We start from the raw sequence: 22902 nt of genomic DNA, 5'->3' as shown, positions 1-22902 counted from the left end.
TTTCCACATCAAGCAGATGTTCACCTGCACATCTGCCAATGTGGTGCACTGCATCCGCTGTACCCGTTGTGGCCTCCTCTACATCGGGAAAACCAAGCGGAGGCTCGGGGACCGCTTTGCAGAACACGTACGCTCGGTTCGCAATAAACAACTGCACCTCCCAGTCGCGAACCATTTCAACTCCCCCTCCCATTCCTCAGACGACATGTCCATCCTGGGTCTCCTGCAGTGCCACAACGATGCCACCTGAAGGTTGCAGGAACAGCAACTCATATTCCTCTTGGGAACCCTGCAGCCCAATGGTATCGATGTGGATTTCACAAGCTTCAAAATCTCCCCTCCCCCTACCGCATCCAAAAACCAGCCCAGCTCGTCCCCGCCTCCCTAACCTGTTCTTCCTCCCACCTACTAACCTCATCCCGCCCCCTTGACCTGTCCATCCTCCCTGGACTGACCTATCCCCTCCCCTAACTCCCCACCTATACTCACCTTTACTGGCTCCATCTCCGCCTCTTCGACCTGTCTGTTTCCTCTCCTCTATCCATCTTCTATCTGCCTCCCCCTCTCTCCCTATTTATTTCAGAACCCCCTTCCCCTCCCCCATTTCTGATGAAGGGTCTCGGCCTGAAACGTCAGCCTTTCTGTTCCTATGATGCTGCTTGGCCTGCTGTGTTCATCCAGCTCTGCACCTTGTTGTCTTGGATTCTCCAGCATCTGCAGTTCCTATATCTCTGCTGTGGGTCTGGAATCACATGTAGGCCAGACCAAGTAAGGATGGCAATTTCCTTCCCTGAAGGACATTAGTGAACCAGATGGGTTTTTCCAACAATGGACAAAGGATTCATGGTCATCATTAGACTCTTAATTCCAGATATTTATTGAATTCAACTTCCACCATCTGCCATGGCGGGATTCGAACCCGGATCCCCAGAACATTATCTGGGTCTCTGAATTAACAGTTCAGCGATAATACCACTAGGCCATTGCCTCCCCATTAGTGCAGTGTAATCTGTATGCTTCACTCTGTCTACGCATCCCATGATCTGTATGTCCTTGTTTACTATGATTTGCCTGTAATGCTTGCAAAACAAAGCTTTTCTCTGTACTTCGGTACATGTGACTACAATAAATCAAATCACATCCCTCCGTACCTATCCCATCCATATACCTGTCTAAATGTTTCTTCAATGATGGAATTGAACTCACTTTCACCACTACCCTGGTAACCTGTTCTGGACACTTCCCACCCTATGTGAAAAAATTGCCCCTCTGGACACTTTTTCTATCTCTCCCCCCTCACTTTTAAACCTATGCCTTCTAGATTTAGACTCCCCTACCATGTCAAGCAACAGCTGGAAGCATTAGATACTACAAAGGCTACAGACCCTGACAACATTTCATCAAAAGTACTGAAGAGTTCTACTCCAGACCTTAACGTACTCTAGCCAAGCTCTTTCAATAAAGCTACAATAGTGGCATCCATCTGACAATGTAAAAAGTTGCCTAGGTATGTCCTGCACACAAAAAGCAGGACAAATACAACCCACCCAATTACTGCCCCATCAGTCTACCAGCAGGTGGTTTTCTCGCCATGTTTCACCTGATGCCATGAAGTGTCCTGGGATCCTGACAATGTTGAAGACATCCAGGGCAACTCTACCGACTCTGTACCACTGTGCCACCATCTCTGTTGGGTCTGTCCTGCTGATGGGACAATGTGTGTAAGATATGATTCCATTTTGACTATATTGCTCGATTAGTCTCCCAATGTTGGCATTAGCCTTCGAATGTTAGTGAGGACTTTGCAGGGTTGACAAGGCTGCATTTGCTGCTGTCATTTCTAGTGCCTTCAATGCCAAGTGTTCTGTCTGGTTTAATTCCTTTTTTGAATTAGCAGTTGATAAAACTGAGTAGCTTATGAGTGAAGAATTGGATACTGGTCCTATATCCCTGGAATTTTGAAGAATGAGGGATGATTGCAGGAAATATACATAATTTTTACAGGGGCATGTAAGGTTGGATATACATAAGATGTTTTCCTTTGCTGGAGTGTAAAATCAAGGTCATAATCTTAGGATAAGGGGCAGGCCATTAAGACGAATTTGAGGAGGAATTTCTTCACCCAGCGGGTCACGAATCTTTGGAATTCTCTACCTCAGAGGGCTGTGGAAGCTCAATCATTGAGCCTGTCCAAGATGTTATTCAACAGACTTTTGGAGATCAATGACATCAAGGAATATGGAGATAGTGCAAGAAAGTGGCCTTGTGGCTGACGAACAACCATGATATAACTCAATGACTGAGCAGTTTCAATGGACTGAATGCCTACTCCTGCTCCTATACTTCTGTGCTCTTAAACCATTTTGCTGGCTGAGCAGAGAAAATGAATAAAGCGGGATTCTTTCCTGGCCTGCAAAGGCTTGTTTCCATACCATCAATAAACAATGAAAGTAGCTTACAGGCTTCAGAAAACCTCCAAGACATACATGTATCAAAAAAATTCAAATGAATTGGCACTTATATGTTAAACTTACCTGCTCATTACTTGTGGAAGAGATGCTGGACTCTGCTTCTTCTTCCATTTTATCCTCCGCTTTACTCTTCCAGAACCTGCCTTCACGGACGAAACGCTGGTGCAGTTCAAGCTCATCGCAGGCTTTCTTCCAACCCAGACTTCGTTTTACTGCCAGCTGATGAACATTAACAGTAATATCCTGGATATTCTCCGATGGAATCCATGCTCTGTAACCAAAAAGTGGGCATATAGTCAGCCCATTCCATCTACTCAGCCCAGTAATTACTTAACCTCAAGAACTTTAAAAACAACAACGATGAGATTACAGTATTCTTTGCCATCACAGCATTATTCATGTCCATTGATGTACCACTAGCCAAAGAAGCACTTGCCACATGATAGGATGCAGCAGAAACGCTGACTCCAAACAGCTCCATCAGCAATGACAACATACTCAAGACTAATGGACCTATGGCCTCACCACAAACCTCATCTTTAACAGCCGAATATAAAAACAAATCAATGGCACACCTACAGGGTCACCCATCTCAGGACTTATTGCAGAGGCAGTCATGCAAAGACTGGAACGGACTACCCTCCCCCTCATACAGCCCAACCTGTGGATCCGATATGTGGATGACACGTTTATCATCATTAAATGCACCATGTAAGAAGAGACACACCAACTCATTAACAACGTTTTCACTGGGATCAAATTTACAAGAGAAGAAAGAAGAAGACAACAAACAACTTCTGTTTTGAGATGTCAGGGTAGAACGAATGACCAACAGGGAGTTCCAAACCACAGTATATAGGAAGGCAAGCCACATTGACCAAATCCTCAATTTCCACAGCAATTACCCCAACGTCCACAAACAAAGCTGTGTTAGGACAGTTTTCAAATAGGCCACAACTCACTGTAACACGCCAGAACTACGCAGGAAGGAGGAAGAGCACTTATACAAGGTCTTTGCTAACAACGGATATCCTAACAACTTCATCCTCAGGTGCCTACGAGATAAGACAACGCCAAGAGGACACAGTACACCCCAATACACTGGCCATACTACCCTACATCAAGAACATATCAGAACTAACAATGAGACTCTTGTGACCACTAGGAATCATGGTAGCACACAAACACACAGCCACACTATGACAAACAGTCACAAGGACCAAAGACCAAAGACCCCACATCCATGACATGCAGGACCAACATAGTTTATAAAATACCTTGCAATGACTGCAACAAACATTACATTGGCCAGATCGAAATGAAACTAGCCATCAGGATACATGAATACCAGGTAACAGCAAAACGACATGATGAACTTTCCCTCACCTCAGTGCACACAGACAACGAAGGCCATCAATTTAACTGGGACAACGTGACCATCCTAGCTCAAGCCAACCACAGACACACAAGGGAATTCCTAGAGGCCTGGTTTTCAACCCATAATGCAATCGTCAAAAATGTGGAATTAGACCCAGTGTACAAACCCACGCAGAAAGAACTGGAAATGACACAACCCAACTTAACAGACCGGATCATATAAATGCCAAGTGGAATAAAACAATATCGCTTCATTGGAGGCCGCACTGATTATGTTACCTAGTATGGTGACGAAACGTCTGTACGATAACTATTCAGCTCGGCAAGCAAGCCAATAACCTCATCCACAACCTGAACTACAAATCTTCGCAAGAACCTTAAATATGAACTGTAAATAATGGATGTCCCTGACAATGTCCTGTTGCATACCACTGTAATACCTGCCAACTCAAAAATGCGGATTTATGCCTAATCTCGGCATCATTAGGTTGGCTAATAGGAAGCAAATATGTTATCCGCTACACCATGAGCTCTTACTTTGCACAGTACCTTTGATGTGCAATGTCAAATGCCTTCTGGAAATTTAAGCACATCATACCTCTTTATCCACGTTGTTACTTCTTCAAAGGATTCTAATAAATTATTGAAAGATGGTTCCCCTTCCACAAAATCATGGTGACTCTGATTACACTAAGATTGTCTAAATGCCCTTCTATAGCCTCCTTAAAAATAGATTCAAATACTTTCACGAACACTGATGTTTAGCTAACCAGCCTAAAGTTTCCTGTTCTCTGTCTCCCTTCTTTCTTGAATAAAGTATTGACATTTGTTATTTGCCAATCTGAAAGGACCTTTACAGATTCACTAAAATATCTTGGAAAATTAAAACCAATACATCTACTGTCTTGCTTCTATTCACTTTCTAATTTACAATTGTTTTTAGGCACTACTCTACAGTGGAGTCAGAGCAAAATATTTGTTCAATTCATTTGCCATTGCTCCATTTTCCATTACTAAATTCTCAGATTTTAAGTGAAGATTCTAGATGACAGTAAAAGGGCCCTGATAAATGTGGGAAATGAATCAGGTGGTGGATTACATCAGCTTGGGAAAACAGGCAATTAGCAGCGTTCTTTATGAAGTTGATAAGAGCTTTATATCCTTTGGCTGAGTAGATTTCATTAAATTAATCAACTCAAAGTCAATAATTGTAATGCTTCTTTTTGCTGCTGTGGCACAAAACACATGATATTTTTCAAAGAAAATAATTTTACCCATTTATATCACATTAGAAAATCAAATTTAATGAACACAAAATGCCTAGATTATTGTGCATATTAAAAACATGCAGTGTGTCCAAATTTGGAGTTAGCTGAAGTTAGATCACAAGTATCTGATTTCTGTAAGTGGCAACTAAAGGTTATCATCAATGATAGGGATAAATCTTCAACTGTCAATATCAGATAAAAATGACCCTTACACCAAATGAGTAAAATCCTTCTCAATTTTACCTTACCTAGCAATTCTTTTTCACACAGAAGCAGTTTAAAATATGCTCTATATTAGGTATAACAGATTTACATTATATACCCTGATTCAAGACTCAACAAGCAGCCACCAGGATAATGCTCTCTTTTTGTCAGGTACCTGCTTATGCATCATGGATGGCTAAAGTTTGAAACTGAAAATGAAACACTGTCAACCTGAAATATCAACGTTTTCTCTCCACAGATGCTGAGACCTGCTGAGTTTTTCCAACATTTTCTGCCTTGTCGTTTACCTCTAACTTTCAGTCCCTTACTGTGAAGTCACTGTGTAGGTCGAATTCCAATGACTTACTAACTTGGAAGGTTCCCTTCAACCTAATTGCCTCCTACAAGCAAGAAAATTGAAAACTACTTTGACAAATCAACATAATATTTATATATTTCAGTGGAGCAAAATCTTCCATTTTTATGCTTTTCACATACATCCTAACGAGTGGTTCACAAACACAAAACTGTGATAGTAAATGATAAGTATAAGTTTCAATCCTTATATATACCTATAATTCTCCACTCTCTATATTCATAGATGTTGTGCATTTATGGTTCTCTCTCTTCTTCTACATGTGCAGGTGTAATTTCTAATCCTGGCTTCACAAGTATTTCACCCCACTATCCCTGTAGTTGTAGCCTCGAATATCAGCATCTAAACTGTCCTCTATCTCTTTCTCTCCTTGTTTTCTGCATTTTTCACATTCTTCCCTCGTCTTTCAGCTTCACTTTGCTTTTACAAGAATCTGAAGTTTGCAGTCTGCATACCTTCAGCAAGAGTTCGAATTTTCCATGTCCTTCACTACTACGTTGTCTAAACAGTGATCTTGCCCATGTTTGTAACTTCTCTCTAAGTACCTGCACTGATTTTCTCTCTCTCCGACATCCAATTTTTACTGTCTGAACGCTACTAGCAATACTTCCCTCTTCACTCGCTATTTAAATTTTTATTCCTTTATTTGGGAATAAGAACTTGTCAGAATTTGTGAATCTATGGATTTAAACTGCTATCTCTACCTAGTGCAATCACAAAGTTGTGCACTACTTTAAATACAAACCATGATTTTGGGAGAGGTGAGCATAATAAATTAGAATTTCTTACTTTCCATAGAGTGCAAACATGGCCTGTTTTATGTGCATCACAGTTGTGCTGCAGGGAGTGACTTATTTGTCTCACATGCTTGTTTATTTTTATTACCTGCAAAGCTCTCAGCTGTCTCACACAACTCTCTGCTCATCATCATAAACCTGAAATTTGTCTCTTTCTACAGGTTCATCTAGGCGTTCTCTGTTTTTTGGACAGATTTCCAGCTTCAATACTGTTTGATTTTCTATGAGGACAGGTGTAGTTAGCTCCTGCCAGTTTATAGGATAGAAAGCAACCGCATTTTGCACACAGTGGAGCTCCTTTCAGCCTTTTCACAGTGTTGATGTAGATTGGTTCCTGCATTATTAAGCCAACTTGTGCACATTTCTTGCTTCATAGGCTTGACTTCCTCAAATTATATAGTTCTGTGATTCCAAACTATTCTCTATGTCATTATACATCAGGATTCATTATTCTAACATCATCAGTAATAGCATAGAGTGCAATTCCTTTATCCCATATTCATTCACAGGATGAGGGTGTCACTGACTAGGCAGCATTTATTGCCCATCCCTAATTGCCCAGAGGGTTGTTATGAATCAACCACGTTGCTGTGGGTCTGGAGACCCATGTCGGCCAGACCAGTTAAGGATGGCAGTTTCCTTCCCTAAAAGGACATTAGTGAACAAGATGGATTTTTCCAACAATTGGCAATAGATTTCATAGTCATCATTAGACTCTTAATTCCAAATATTTATTGAATTCAAATTCCACCATCTGCCATGGCGGGATTTGAACCCAGGTCACCAGGACATTAGTTGGGTCTCTGGATTAACAGTCCAGTGATAATAACTACTAGGCCATTGCCTCCCTTAATACCGCAATTACCGAATACCAAGAATTCCAAAATCCAACTGGGAACAGCTGAATGTAGATCAAGGAGGTTTTAATATGTAATGTTATTGCTCTTGGAGGAGGTCATACCTTAGAATATCCAATGTATTTAAAATGAAATAAAGCAAATCATTCCATTCAAATGCAAGATGCTATAAATTTCTTTAAGGTTTACCTATGAGGTTAAGATACATATTTTTAATTTCCTTTGATCCATTGCTTATCAAAGGATTTTGAAAGTATCACCTTGCTCCAAGTGAAAACTATTCTGAGCTGATGGAGGTACGTTGGAGGTTCCACGGTAAATTTGTAATGAAAAAGCTGCAAGATTAATCAACTTTGTTTTACAGCTTGTATAATATCAAGTATCAGCAGAATGATGTTCTACAACTCAAGGAATAATTTAAATCTACAATAACTGCAAATCTGATGCTTGTTTTTGCTAAGGCTCTTCACTTAGGTGAAAATAGAAGAAAGAAAAGTAGTTCAAAACATTTGGGCAGCTATGTCATTTAATAAGTTCACAAACTCTATCTCGCTTTCCTGCCTGCACCCCAAAATCCCAATATCCCTCATCTTCAAAAATCCGACTAATTCAGTCTTGAATATATTTAATAACCTAACTTCCCCGGTCTCTAGGGTTTAGAATTCCAAGATTAATGGTCCTTAAAAAAGAACATTCTCATCACAGTCTTAAATCAAAACACTTCATTCTGAAATAGTACCCCCTAGTTCAAGCTTCCACCATAACATCATCTCAGCATGTACCATGCCCTTCAGAATCTTGTATGTTTCAATAAAATCATCCCTCATTCTTCTAAACTTCAAAAAGAGGCTCAACATTTGCTCACAAAACCTTCATCCCAGGAACTAAGCTGATGAACCTTCTCTGAACTGCCTTAAGCACAAGTAAATCCCTCTCTAAATAAGGAAGCAAAACTGTATTTCAGTACTCTAAGCATGCTCACCACACTTTGCACTGTCATTGCAAGATTTCACTGCTTTTGAACTTCATCTCTTTGCAAATAAATGCATCTAATATTCAATTAAAACAGAAAATGCTGAAGAAACTCAGCAAGTCTGGAAGCATCTGTGGAGAGAGAAACAAAGTTAACATTTTGAATCCTATATGACTCGTTTTTAAGGTGTGAAGAGTCATGTCAGACTTAAAACATCAATTCTTTCTCCACAGATGCTGCCAGACTTGTTGAGTTTCTACAGTGCTTAAATTTCAGATTTCTAGCATCTGCAGACTGTTTTTATTATTACATATTCAATAATCTGTGAAATAGTGCGGTACATCAGAAAATCGAACACTGTTTATTCTGATATTCTCTGAAGGATAGGTAGGCATTTTATGTAAAATGCAGTGGAATGGCTGTTCTGATCACGTTGGGTCATACTGAAATTAACTAGATATCTAGCGAGTAACAGCTCTTGTTCTTAGAGAATCCAAATTTAATAAAGGAATGGTCTACAGAATGGAACCCAGGAAAAGTAATACAAAGCCGTAAAATGTTTTTGTTAAAAGCAGAGAGTATTATTCAAATGTGTCCAGATAATAAAATAGGAATTAATACTACTTGGGGAAATAAATAGTCAAGCCTACAGGTGAAATAAATAAATAACATTTAATTAGTTGTGTGCATATTTATTTATTTCAAAACAACACAAACTACACAAAACTAAGAAGTACCGTACCTCTGATGATGATGCCCAAAGAAGCGCACATCCACCTGATTGTCTTGGCGTTGCATGACTTTGGCAGGCCAAAACCCAAATCCTTTCATTCGGGCCCACACCAGCTCATGATTGGGAACCTGAGGTGTAAAAGAAACTTCAAAAATGTAATATTTGTTTCAAACTGACAGTCAATTTGTTTGAAAGTTATAATTTCACCAAAGGTTATACAGCTCAGAGAATCTGTTTTTAAACTAACTTCTTTAAAACAAATCCCTAAAGAGAAAGCATTTTATGTAATTTGTATGGCCACATGCTTGATCCCAGCACAGCTACTCATAGGTCACAATTTGATCCAAGAGGAGAACTTTTGCAGGAATCTAACAAATGCAAATACAAATACAAAAAAGTACAACCTCTCCACAGCTTCAATTAAAAGATCATTATCACACCCTTAAATTGCCTGCATGTTACCAAGACTTGGATGAGCAAAGGCTTCTCCAAGCTGAAGGTCTTTGATTGCAAAGCAGTCTCCATGACTGTCATCACAAGTTAAACTGGGATGCACATATCGTTGTCATCCCATCCAAATCTGGACTGAGCTTCCTTGTCCACATCCACACCATTATCAACATATTTTTCCTTCTGTCTTCACCACTATTGCCTCTTTATTCCTACAGGTCCTTCCTATCTTGCCACTGCAATCCTAGTCTTTAGTTTTAAACCGATAAATAATAAGAAAAATTCGGTAAAATCTTTATAAAGTATATTTTTATTTTGCTATCCTATTCATCAGTTCATCTATCCCCAGTGATGTTAAAACTCTTGACACATCTTAATACCTATCAAGCCCCTTTTTCAAAGCACTGCAGGAACATTTTTTTTTTAACATTTAAATGGCCTTTGACTTTATAGAAAATCTGATTCACAGCACAACTCCAAAGTAACTCACCTCCTGACTCTTAAAGCCTGTCCACCACGTATAAAGCACAAATCTGAAGTATGATGGAATACTTCCCATTTCCCTGGATAAGTGCACTACCAACAACACTAAAGAAGTTTGGCACCATCCAGAGTGAAGTAGCCTGCGTCATTAACATTACATCCACCACTGTAAAATTTAATTCCTCCCACCAGCAGTGCACAGTGGCAGCAGTGTGCACACTATGTACAGGATGCAGTACAGCAACTCACCAAGACTCCTTCAACAATATGTTCCAAACCCATGACGTCTACCACCTAGATGGACAAGCTCAGCAGATGTATTAGGGAAATACCTGCAGGTTATGATGTTCTATCTACACCATAATTGTCCTGACTTGAAACTTCCAGTCAACAAAAAATATAAATAAAACAAAACACAAATATTGAAGATTCTTGTCCTTGTGTCACAGACAGAATTAGATGAAATCAGTGATGTTTAAATACATCCCAAACAATGACTATGAACAAATAAATTTCCTCACCATTTAGCCATGATTGAGAAGTTGTTTGTTTAGAAACATTATCACCATATATCATGACCAAATGATGAACAGAAAACAATCAGTAAATAACACAGTGGGTCAAATTTTACTAAAATTGCCCATTAGTTAAATTCCTTCCTTCACACTTCAGTGTGAAAACTCTTTGTGCCACAACATGCCAGAAGTGCAAGCTAGTAATGGCATAGCTAGGACCAACAGTTCTTAACCTATAACATTTTAACACGGAGAAAGGAGCGGTGGATGACAGAAGGAAACAGATTAACAAGTCAGGTTAGCAACTGAAAAAGAGATAGAGAAAGATTAGGTTAAGAAAGTGTGAAAAAGCAAATAGGAAAAAGCAAATAGAAAAAAGCTACAAAATTTAAGTTGTTAAACCACCAAGAACAATGTACTATTTACAGGGTTGAGATTCCACAGTTTTAATTCTTTCCTTCAAGGGTTAGACATAAACCGCATTAAAACAACCCTCATGGTGTTCATAGAATCTCTATAGTGTGGAAGCAGGCCTTTCGGCTCATTGAGTCCATACCGATCCTCCGAAGCGCATCCCACCTGGACCTACACCCCTATCCCTGTAACTCTGCAATTCCCTTGGCTAATCCACCTAACCAAACAGTCCAAAATTTCTGTCACTAGTTTAATTTATTGTTATTGCGCAAATGCAGACACTGCTCAAAATTCAAGGGAAGGCTGATGATCAGTTCTCACCTTTCTCCATCTGGAGTGTTTTCCAATATTTTCTCTTTTTAATTTCAAATTTCCAGCATTCGCAGTATTTTGTCAGATTGCATGCAAGACCTTAAAGCTGCAATAGTCTTTCAGCAAGAACAATTACACATGACACTGTGTAATACGAAATCAAAATATCTCAAGATTTTGGAGAATATTCACACTGGACATGAAATTTTAACTCTGTTTCTCTGAAGCTGCCAGACCTGCTGAGTTTCTCCAGCATTGTCTGTGCTTGTTAAAGATTTCCACCATCTGCATTATTTTGCCTTTATTATGATTTCCTTATTGTGAATGAGAGAAATGCTTCAATAGCCTCTTCAGAATTATATACATGATTTATCTACCCTTTAGAATTCCTAGAAAGAGGGCAGGATGTATGGAATCTTGATGTATGCAAAAGTTTGGCAGCTTTTATTAAATTCAGAGGATGTGAGCATCGCTAGCTAGATCAACATTTATTGCCCATCCCTAGTTGTCTTTGAGACGGTGGTTTTGAGCTACCTTCTTGAACCGCTGCAATCCATGTGTTGTAGGTAGACCCACAATGCAATTAAGGATGCAGATTGAGGAGTATGACCCAGCGTTACTGAAGGAACGGAGACATATTTCTAAGTCAGGGTGATCAGTGGCTTGGAGGGGAACTACAGTTGGTGATGTTTCCATCTATCTGCTGCCTTGTCCTTCTAGATGGCAGTGCTTGAGACTTTGAAAGGTGCTATCTGAGGATCTTTGGTGAATTTCTGCAGTGCATCTTATAGATAGTACACAGTGCTGCTACAGAGCTTTGGTGGTGGAGAGAGTGGATGTTTGTGGATGTAGTGCTAATCAAGTGGACTGCTTTGTTCTGGCGAGTGTCAAGCTTCTGGAGTGTTGTTGAGGCTGCACCTATCCAGGCAAGTGAGGAATCAGGAAGTGAATTACTCACTACCGTATTCCTAACTTCTGACCTGCTCTTGTAGCCACTGTGTTTACATGGCAAGTCCAGTTGAGTTTCTAGTTAATGATGTTAAGGCCACTGATGTTCAAGGGGCAACAGTTGGGTTCTCTCTTGTTGGTCACTGCCTGGCACTTGTGTAATGCAAATGTTAATTGTCACTAGTCAGCCAAACGTGGTTATTGTGCAGGTCCATTTGGATAAGGACTGATTCAGTACTCTTAGGGTTATGAATGCCATCAGTGAATGCCATCATTTCTGACCTTATGATTCTTATGATGGGAGAAAGGTGAAGCAGCTGAAAATGGTTAGGCCTTATAAATAAGCCTTAAGGATGAACTAGAATCTGTTGGAGCCACAGGTGTTTCTTGTTTTTCATTCATGTGATTGCTTGCACAAGCTCACAATTGACAGGTGGTTTAATCATGGATGTTAGTACATGGTAATGGGGGATAGACTGGACAGCATCAACTGCCATTGTAGATTCACAGTTGAGAGGTTGTCAAAAACACTCTTTCCAGTATTAAGAATAGCACTAACATCCTTACAAATGAAACACCATTCTTTGAGTGAAAGAAATTTTGTTTAAAATTCATTTGATATTGATGGAAATGGTGGTTTTGAAAAAACTTCATGTCACGTCGTTGGATCAGTCAGGCTTACATTTCTCATGCCATCATCTTGATCTTTCAGATCTGTCTTTAGGAATCAGTCTTTGGCTGTTGGAATGCTTCCTTCCTGATTTAGGACCTTAGATTTTTCTGCCAGATAATGAAGATTGCACATTTTTATTCTGGAAAGTCATGTATTTCAGTATCATTATCTTCATCGAACGTGGTCCTGATGATGATGATACTCAAGCCTGATGGTCTGGGTATATGATTCTCGTACAGTTCACCTAGGTGATCCCACTGTTCTGGAATCATGTTTAATAAGTGAATATTTTCTAAACCAGAAGTGACACATATTTGAAATTCCTCTCTTATTGGCAGGGCTGCCTTAGGGCTGAGACAGTGGTCTAATTCCTTTTGGATTTTTCATCCAGAAGTTCTCAATGACACAAAAGGTATTACCAAGTGTATTAAGTATACTCCCAGCTAACATTTTAGGGACAATTTATATATCACACTTACAAAGCTTTCGGCAATTAAAGTGCAATTTGAGAGATAATTTTGAATACCGTATATAGGAAATAATGTTTAATTTCTATTGGAATGTCACTTGGATTAGAGGATGGCAAAGAACACTGCTCTTCTGGTTGTGGGGTATTCACCTGACTAAGGTACATGAGGTATAAGGCTCATTTTCCCCAAATAATGAAACTAATTAATGCAAATAATGCATAGCCAGCAAGATTCCAGCAGGTGTGAATCTATGAAACAAATAAATATTTATACATTCAATCAATCAGAAAAGTCACACAAGGTAGCTTGCATAGGGATGCAGTGAGCTAGGCATTAAATACAGAATCATAACGTGTAAAAGATTAAGACTGTGGTCCATTCAACTCTAACTTGGGTTTGAATTTTATCCCAGACAAACAGCAACAAAGAAAATAAAAATAAAATGGATGCAAGGTTCCAATGTATATTTAATTGGGTGTGTGAACTCAATTGTGACTAATGTAGGTTCTCTTGCAAATGTGTTCAGAGTTTAGAACAAATTGGCACTCTCCTTCAAGTATAAGAAATTGAAATTGTTGCATGACGGGAGTAGCACAAACCTTTTTGGCTTTGAATGCAAGTCCCATGTTTGGGCAGCATAGAATGAGTTTGACAGGAAACTTAATTTGTTTTAAATGGTTCAGTATTGACAAAAGTAGGAATATGGCCCATTCTCCAACATCGATATGTCACAATGAGAACGTAAATTTCAAACCGAGGAATCTATTCACAAACTTACACAAGGGTAGCAGAACCAGTTCTCAGGCCGTGAATTGGACAAGTAGAAACAGTTCTTGCACAGCTGAAGTTCTGCCAGCTAGAAAACAAAACGAAATATTAGCAGCAGGTCAAATGAAGTTGATTTAAATTTGAAACACGGCTTGCTTTTGGAATTACTGAAATGTTACATTTCTTTGTCATACTTAGATAATTAATAAACTTTATTGCTGCTTACAAACACTTGCCATCTTCCAAACAGCAGTAAAAGTGATTTAGTTGCATTTTTTGTATCAAATCACAAATTGAAAAATTTTACAAGAAAATAAAAAAGCTGAAGAAAACCTTCTTATATTGCTAAGAAGAGATCTTTTGCCAAAACGTAGGGCACTTATCTGGAGAAATGCAAGAGTGGCAATGTCCAAATGATCCACACTACAGGGAAAATAGATGCCATTTGTTGGCAAGTTGGTTTTTGGCTGAGGCATTGCCACGGAGAAATTAATGGGAATCAATAGGTTTCCCCAAACTCCCAGCTAATTCAATAAAAAGCAGACTCAAACACATTCCCCTCCTGTTTGCAGAAAACATGACCCTGTGCCTGAAATGATGCAATTTCTAGCCAGCATGAAAGAGACTGAATACCTTAAACTCACGGTTAGTTTAGCTGGCAGCACACTTGCAATTGTTCAACAAGTGTTGCCCAACACAGATTTGCATCTAATAGTTGACAGTTTATTTCGGATTTCACACATGCAAGCTGGTTGAGTACGGTCTGTACTCTGCAGTTATTAGGTTTTACTGGGAGTAGAACCTGCAGATTCTTCAATGATTTTTAAAGTGAGTCAAGTTGGCATATTCCAGTGATTAGGCACTCACCTAAATCTAATTGTACTTAATGTGGAGTGCATACAACTTAAAGTGGCTCTAATGGAAACAATGCTGTGGCTGCATTGGGAATGGATGAGGCATGACGAAAATCTTTCCAATTAAAAGAGTCCAGAATCAATCTAAGCTATGATTTTTACATTACCATAGCAACCACCAATACTGGCTAAGGTTTAGGTGGTTGCTTATTATAACCATTTCTGAGGAGGTGGATCCAACTATAGCTATTAAAAGTTTGACTAATAAGTTGTAGCATTGGTAACTGACTTTAGATTTAATAGCTTACCTCATGGCAAGTGTCTTTAAAAAGAGCCCTGGCTACTTCTGCCTGGTCACTATCAGCTGCCAAAAAAAAAGGAATGATGTAACTAAAAAATAATTACACCATCAACTACTGAAAGATAGAAGCGAGACATTATTTACGATAACACACAGGTGACAGGAGGGAACGTGGTTGGAAAATGTTAATCAGGATGGAACAGCCATACCTCAATGGTAGCACTCCTAACTCAGAGTCAGAAAAATCTCGGGTTCAAGCCTCACTTGAACTCTCAAGCTGATGTTTCAGTGAAGTACTGAATTTCACAGAGTCATACAGCACAAAATCAGCACCATTGGTCAGGATTAAAAGAACTATCTTAGTGTCCTGGCAAATGTTTCTCTCTCAGTAACAGCACTGAAAGCAGATTACCCATGTGCAAATTGGCTGCTGCAGTCTCCTACATGACAAGTTATTACATTTTAAATAGTAATTGTCTTAAAATGCATTGGAACATCCCAAAGCTCTCTCTTATTTTAAAAAAAAGTAGTCAAATTGTGAAATAACAATACAAACTTGATGCAATTTAATGCACAGAGTAAAAGCCAGGAATTCTTACTAAAATAGAAAAATCAAAATACACCAGCAGTAACAAATGTAGCAATATACGGCACAGCATAGGTAAGAAGCGACTAAATAGATGGTACAAAAATTTCAACATGGTTGGGAAAGTGTGAAGGAAAAGAGAAAGAGTTAAGAGGCTAATGGTCTGCAGCACATTAAGTTGAGAACCAAACTGATATATTACAGATTGAATGCAGAAGTAGCAGGTGATTAGTCACTTTGATACTATATAAGCCAGCTACCAAAAGAAAGGAAATGGAAAGTTCAATTTGTAGACATAGAGGTGTGAACAGTTATAATTAAGACTGAAATGGAACTCAAATGTCTTAGCAGACTCGATAAATATCTCTAACCAATATAATACAACCAAAAACTGCCAAAAATGAGAGAAAAATCCACAATTTAAAGGTGTTGTGTGAAAAATTGAAAAGATTGTGCACCATTGCCAGGAACTGGAATGGTGTTGAGTTCTGTTTTCCTCCAGCTCCATACTGTGTTGTCTCTGATTCCAGCGTCTGCAGATCTTGGCATTTCTGACTGAGTTATAACACCACTGCAAAACCTGTTTCAAGGATGCCCACCTTGAAGAAGTTGTCCTCCTCCCTCCAAAAAGACCTCAGTGGATCTCTCTCCCACTGCAACCCTCTGGTAATCTCCTCTGACCTGCACTCACCTACCGCCATCCCACTTAACTTCCCCAGCCCCACCACTTCTCGGTTTTCCCAGCTCCCTTCCCTTTCTCCATTTCTGAAGAAGAGTCCTGACCCGAAAAGTCAACTTTCCTGCTCCTTTGATGCTGCCTGGCCTGCTGTGTTCCTCCAGCTCCATACTGTGTTGTCTCGCACGCCAGCATCTGCAGTTCTTGCTATCTCGAAACATTTAATCTTTTCATCTTATAAAAAGGGAATCTGAGAGATGACTTTATGGAAGCACAGAACAACGTTTGCGTTAATTCAGAAAAACAATTTAAAAACTGCAGGTAGGCATAGGGTTCAAACTGTAATATTTAGACCAAAATTGGGAAATTGTTGTTAATGTGAAGCAAGATTAACTGGTTGAATTTACAGATACAATAACGAGTGCAAAAATCTTGAAATCATTCAAGAAACAAATGGATGCTACAATTGGATGTTGGTGAATTATAACTGGATGACCTTCTTCCATAATTATTGTGTGGTCTAGGCCCGAAACGTCAGCCTTCCTGCTCTTGTGATGCTGCTTGGCCTGCTGTTTGTGTCCAGGTCTACACCTTGTTATCTCTACTCTTAAGGGTACCTGCTCAGGACATTTGATGGGGTGAAGCTTATGTATTCATGACTGTCTGTTTGTTTTAGCTACAAGTGATTAACAACAAATAGCAGTCAAGATGCTTTAAACACTGGATTCACTGGTTTTTCTTTGCTTCACTGGTCACTTGCAGAGCACAGAAAGTGCAAGTTCCATTAGCAGGTACCATGTTTTTTATTTGATTTGATTTTATTTATTATTTTCACTAGGTACAGTGAGAAGTTTTGCGTGCAGTACAGGCAGATCATACCGTACAGAGTGTATAAGAGTAAAAGAACAGAGCAAAGAATACAATGTTACAGCTGCAAAGAAGGTGCACAACGAGCGAGATCAACATTAAATTTAAAATTTGAGAGGTCCATTCAGAAGTCTAATAACAATGGGGAAGAAGCTGTTCTTGAACCTGTTGGCATGCATGTTTTAAGCTTTTGTATCTTCTGCCCGGTGGAAGAGGTTGGAAGAGATTAAACTGGTAGTGGGTAAACTGGTTGGGACAGGTACCCCTGCTGAATTGAATAAATCAGACAATAAACAGGGCTTTAAACTAATAAAGGGGCAGGTGGGAACATTCTGGAGTGGTTAAATTTAACAGCAGCATGTGAAACATCAATGCTCCAAAGCAGAGTATCATTTTAGGTAAAAATAAGCAGGAAAGAAAAGTGGGAGTAAGGAAACAGGGATTCAAATCCTATCCTCACAGCTGGTGGAATTAAAACTCAAATCAATAAAATTGAAATATGAAAGCTAGTCTCAGTAATGACGCCCATGAAATGATAATCGATTGCTGTAATAATTGATGGGGTTCACTAAAGTCCTCTAGGGAAGGAAATCTGCTGTCCCTGCCTTATCTGACCTAAATTCAACTCCAGACTCTCAGCAGTGTGGCTGACTCTGAATCGTCTTTTAACAAGCCATTTACTACTCGGGCAATTAGGGGCAACAAATAAACTTCACAAAAGCATTTAAAAAAACAATTCTGGAATGTTTGGTGTGATTGTGGCAAGTATATAGGTGACTACTATCCCTTTGCACCTGAGACACTCTGCTGCAAACAGAACACTTAGACAAGATTGAATTTTGGGTGAGCTGTTGGTTCATTTCTTTTCTCTGCTTTTGAAGGAGGTCGCACCACTCTTGGACTGGTTGTGCCAGACACAAGATCAAAACTCTTAAGCGAAGCTTTCGAAGTTTTCTTTGCAGCACTCCCTTTGACTGTAACGAAAACATACTCAAGTTCTGCATAACAGATATGCTCTGGCAAACAACAGGCAGCATCCATAAGATAAGACTGACACAGGAGCAGATTTAACTCATTCAGCCCATCAAGTCTGCTCTGCCATTCAATCATGGCTGATGTGTTTCTCAACCCCATTCTCTTGCCTTTTCCCCACAGCCCTCAATCCCCTTACCAATCAAGAACCTATCTACCTGATCTTAAAGACACTCAATTACTTGGCCTCCACAGCCCTCTGCAGCAATGGGTTAAACAGAGTCATCACTCATTGGCTGAAGAAATTCCTCCTCATCTCAGTTCTGAAGGGCTATACCATCACCCTGAGGCTGCATGCCCTCGGGTCCTAGTCTCTCCTATTAGTGGAAACATCTTCTCCATGTCCACTCTATCCAGGCCTCTCATTATCCTGTAAGTTTTGATCAAGTACAGACCTACAGTTCTCAACTATGCCTCTTATGACAAGCCAAAAATACCTGGGTTGTTCTTGCAAATTTCCTCTGGACCCCTTCCAACCCTGCCAAATCTTTCCTCAGGAACTGGGCCCAAAACTGTGCACAATGTTCCAAACATGATCTGACCAGATCTTTATACAGCCTCAGCAGTACATCCATGAATGGCTACAAATTTAGAGAGGAGAAAGTTAAACGAGACCTGGGTGCTCTTGTGCATCCCAGTCACAAAGTAAGCATTCACAGGTGCAGTAAACAGTAAAGAAGACAAGTTGTACGTTGGTCATCATAGCAAGAGGATTGGAGTACAGGAATAAGGATGCTTTGCTCCAATTATACGGAACATTGGTGAGGCCATACCTGGAATACTGTGTGCAGTTTTGGTCTCCTTATCTGTGGAAGAATTTCTTGCTGTAAAGGGATTGCAGCAAAGGCTTACCAAATTGATTCCGGACATGCTGGGATTAATGTATGAAGAGAGATTGAGTTGGTTAGGATTGTATTCACTGGTGTTGAAGAATGAGGGGCAATCTTATAAAAACCTATAAAATTCTCACAGGACTAGACAGGTTAGATGGAGGAAGGATGGAGGGAGTCCAGAACCAGGATCATAGTTTCAGGATAAGGGGTAAATCTTTTAGGACTAAGATGAGGAGAAATTTCTTCGTCCAGACAGTGGAGCGACTTATTAAAAATTCATTCATGGGATGTGGGCATTAGTGGCCAGGGCAGCAATTTTTGCCTATCCCTAATTGCCCAGACAGCAGTTAAGAGTCAACCACAGTGCTGTGGGTCTGGAGTTACATATAGGCCAGGTCAGGTAACGATGACAGATTTCCTTCCCCAAAGGGCATTAATGAATCAGATGGGTTTTTCTGACAATTGACAATGGATTCATAGTCATCATTAGACGCTTACTTCCAGATTCTTTCTCAAATTCTTCAATCTGCCATAGCGGGATTTGAACTTGGGTCCTCAGAACATGAACTGAGTTTCTGGATTAACAATCTAGTGACAATACTACTAGGCCGTTGCCTCCCCAGCCTGTGGGATTAACTATCACAGAAAATGGTTGAGGCTAAAACATTGTTTTCAAGAAGGAGGTAGGCCAAAAGCATCAATGATCAGCCATGATCACAATAAATGGCAGAGCAGGCTTGAGGGGTCAAATGGCCTACTTCTACTCCTATCATATTTGTTTCTATGAAAGAAATTTTTGCAAGTGTAGCCTTTAATGATTTGAACAGTGCAAAAAAAATGCATGACATGAGAGTCAAAGCTATGTTGAATATAGAAAAAGCATTAAGCTTGTAGATAGAGAGAATGAATCAGAAAAATGCTCCTATCAACCTTGCATCAATTCAAGCCAAGGCTACGGAACTATACAATGTGTGCGTAAAGGAGTTCAAGAAACATCTGCAAAATACAGGAATGGAGTTCAAGATGATGCTGATTTTGGATAACACACCAGATCACCTTCAAATTTGAATTTAAACACCCTAATATCCCACTGGTGCTCCTTCCTCCCAAAATACCTCTCTCATCCAACCTCTTAACCAGGGCATTATCTCAACATTTAAGGCCTATTATATGAGGTATAGTTTTAAGATACATTCGTCAGGCCATGGATAACATAAAATGTTGGAAAGTTTACAACATTGGCAACTGCATAATCAATATAAAGGAATCTCAGGACAATTTGACACCAGCTGTAGTAAACGCTTACTGAAAATCCAGAAAGAAAAAGGTATCACAACTGTCCACAACACTGCCCTTTACAAAAGCCAACAGAAGAATCAACTCCCGTGCCTTCTTCACACTGCCAGCCTCCAACTCCTAGGTCCTTGGCTGTTAAATATCTTTAACTTCACTCTCAACACCATCAGATTCACCTGTCTCATTGCTGTCCACACCTCACAATCATCATGTTGTATTATGTGATTGCTTCTCATCTTGTCTTCCTAAAGGTTAGTCTATGAAATATGCACAGTATGATAATATTTATTTTTACACTATTTTGTTAATTACATCATGTCCTTTTAGGTATTATCACATTTTAATGTATTTAATGTGTTAATGCTTTTAGAACATTAGAACGTATCGATATGATTATTTGGAGGAGTGTGCATTGATCAAATTGGAGTTGGCCTTAGTGGCATCCACATTTTTGGCATCTGTAGGAAGTCTGTACCCCTGTCCCTTGTGGATAATGAGGATCAAGTGTACTCCCTGAAGTTGAGAGAATGAAAGGCAATTTCACCGAAATGTATACAATTCTGAAAAGGTTCAGCACTGTAGATGTCAGAAAATGCTTTCCCTAGCTGGAGAACATAGAACAGAGGGTCAGTCTCAGAATAAGAGGGTTGATCTTTCATGTCTGTGATGAGGAAAAATAAAAATCACTGAAAGGGTTATGAATCTTTGGAATGTCTATCCCAGAAATCCATGAATGTTCAGCTGAGTACATTCCACAGTCCCACATTGTCCTTATATCCCTAATTCCTTAGGAATCTGGTGAATTTGTCTTGAATGTTCCTGAGCTAACAGAAACAACCTCTCAGAGGCTGTTTCAGAGATAGTAGGAATTGCAGATGCTGGAGAATCTGAGATAACACGGTGTAGACCTGGATGAACACAGCAGGCCAAGCAGCATCAGAAGAGCAGGAAGGCTGACGTTTCGGGCCTAGACCCTTCTTCAGAAATGGGGGAGGGGAAGGGGAATCTGAAATAAATAGGGAGAGAGAGGGAGGTGGATAGAAGATGGATAGAGGAGAAGATAGGTGGAGAGGAGACAGACCGGTCAAAGAGGCAGGGATGGAGCCAGTAAAGGTGAGTGTAAGTGGGGAGTTAGGGAGGAGATAGGTCAGTCCAGGGAGGACAGACAGGTCAAGGGGGCGGGATGAGGTTAGCAGGTAGGAGATGGGGGTGGGGCTTGAGGTGGGAGGAGGGGATAGGTGGGAGGAAGGACAGGTTAGGGAGGCGGGGACGAGCTGGGCTGGTTTTGGGATGCGGTTGGGGGAAGGGAGATTTTGAAGCTTGTGAAGTCCACATTGATACCATTGGGCTGCAGGGTTCCCAAGCGGAATAGGAGTTGCTGTTCCTGCAACCTTCGGGTTCTGCGGAATGGGAGGGGGAGTTGAAATGGTTCGCCACTGGGAGGTGCAGTTGTTTAGTGCGAACCGAGTGTCGGTGTTCTGCACAGCGGTCCCCAAGCCTCCGCTTGGTTTCCCCGATGTAGAGGAGACCACAACGGGAACAGCGGATGCAGTATACCACATTAGCAACTTCCCCCCCTCAGTGGTCGAGAACGCCCTCGACCGTGTCTCCCGCATTTCCTGCAACTCATCCCTCACACCCCCTCCCCGCAACAACAACCCAAACAGAATCCCCCTCGTCCTCACGTACCACCCCACCAACCTCCGGATCCAACGCATCAGCTCCGACACTTCCGCCATCTGCAATCCGACCCCACCACCAAAGACATTTTTCCCTCCCCACCCTTATCTGCTTTCCGGAGGGACTACTCTCTCTGTGACACCCTTGTCCGCTCCACACTCCCCTCCAGCCCCACCTCACCCGGCACTTTTCCCTGCAACCGCAGGAAGTGCTACACCTGTCCCTACACCTCCACCCTCACGCCCATCCCAGACCCCAAGAAGACTTTCCACATCAAGCAGATGTTCACCTGCACGTCTGCTAATGTGGTATACTGCATCCGCTGTTCCCGTTGTGGCCTCCTCTACATCGGAGAAACCAAGCGGAGGCTTGGGGACCGCTTTGCAGAACACCTACGCTCGGTTCGCACTAAACAACTGCACCTCCCAGTGGCGAACCATTTCAACTCCCCCTCCCATTCCGCAGAACCCGAAGCTTGCAGGAACAGCAACTCATATTCCGCTTGGGAACCCTGCAGCCCAATGGTATCAATGTGGACTTCACAAGCTTCAAAATCTCCCTTCCCCCAACCGCATCCCAAAACCAGCCCAGCTCGTCCCCGCCGCTCTAACCTGTCCTTCCTCCCACCTATCCGTTCTTCCCACCTCAAGCCCCACCCCCATCTCCTACCTACTAACCTCATCCCCCC

At 40.7% G+C, this 22902-nt stretch overlaps 1 protein-coding gene across 5 annotated transcripts in view; it reads right to left on the bottom strand.

Annotated features, from left to right (window-relative positions):
• Positions 1 to 22902, bottom strand: part of zmynd11 (zinc finger, MYND-type containing 11) — a 210210-nt gene that overhangs the window by 43866 nt on the left and 143442 nt on the right. For all 5 annotated transcript variants that reach the window (XM_048610972.1, XM_048610965.1, XM_048610978.1 and 2 more), the window contains 4 exons: positions 15252 to 15307; positions 14100 to 14177; positions 9066 to 9184; positions 2535 to 2742 (listed from right to left, as the gene is read on the bottom strand). In XM_048610972.1, coding sequence (XP_048466929.1) covers positions 2535 to 2742; positions 9066 to 9184; positions 14100 to 14177; positions 15252 to 15307 — 461 coding nt within the window. The remainder of the gene's footprint in view (positions 1 to 2534; positions 2743 to 9065; positions 9185 to 14099; positions 14178 to 15251; positions 15308 to 22902) is intronic.

Source organism: Rhincodon typus, chromosome 2 (assembly GCF_021869965.1).
Source record: "Rhincodon typus isolate 14 chromosome 2, sRhiTyp1.1, whole genome shotgun sequence".
Lineage (NCBI taxonomy): Eukaryota > Metazoa > Chordata > Chondrichthyes > Orectolobiformes > Rhincodontidae > Rhincodon > Rhincodon typus.
Note: the sequence above shows the minus strand (reverse complement) of the source record. Positions and strands in the feature narration are given on the sequence as shown.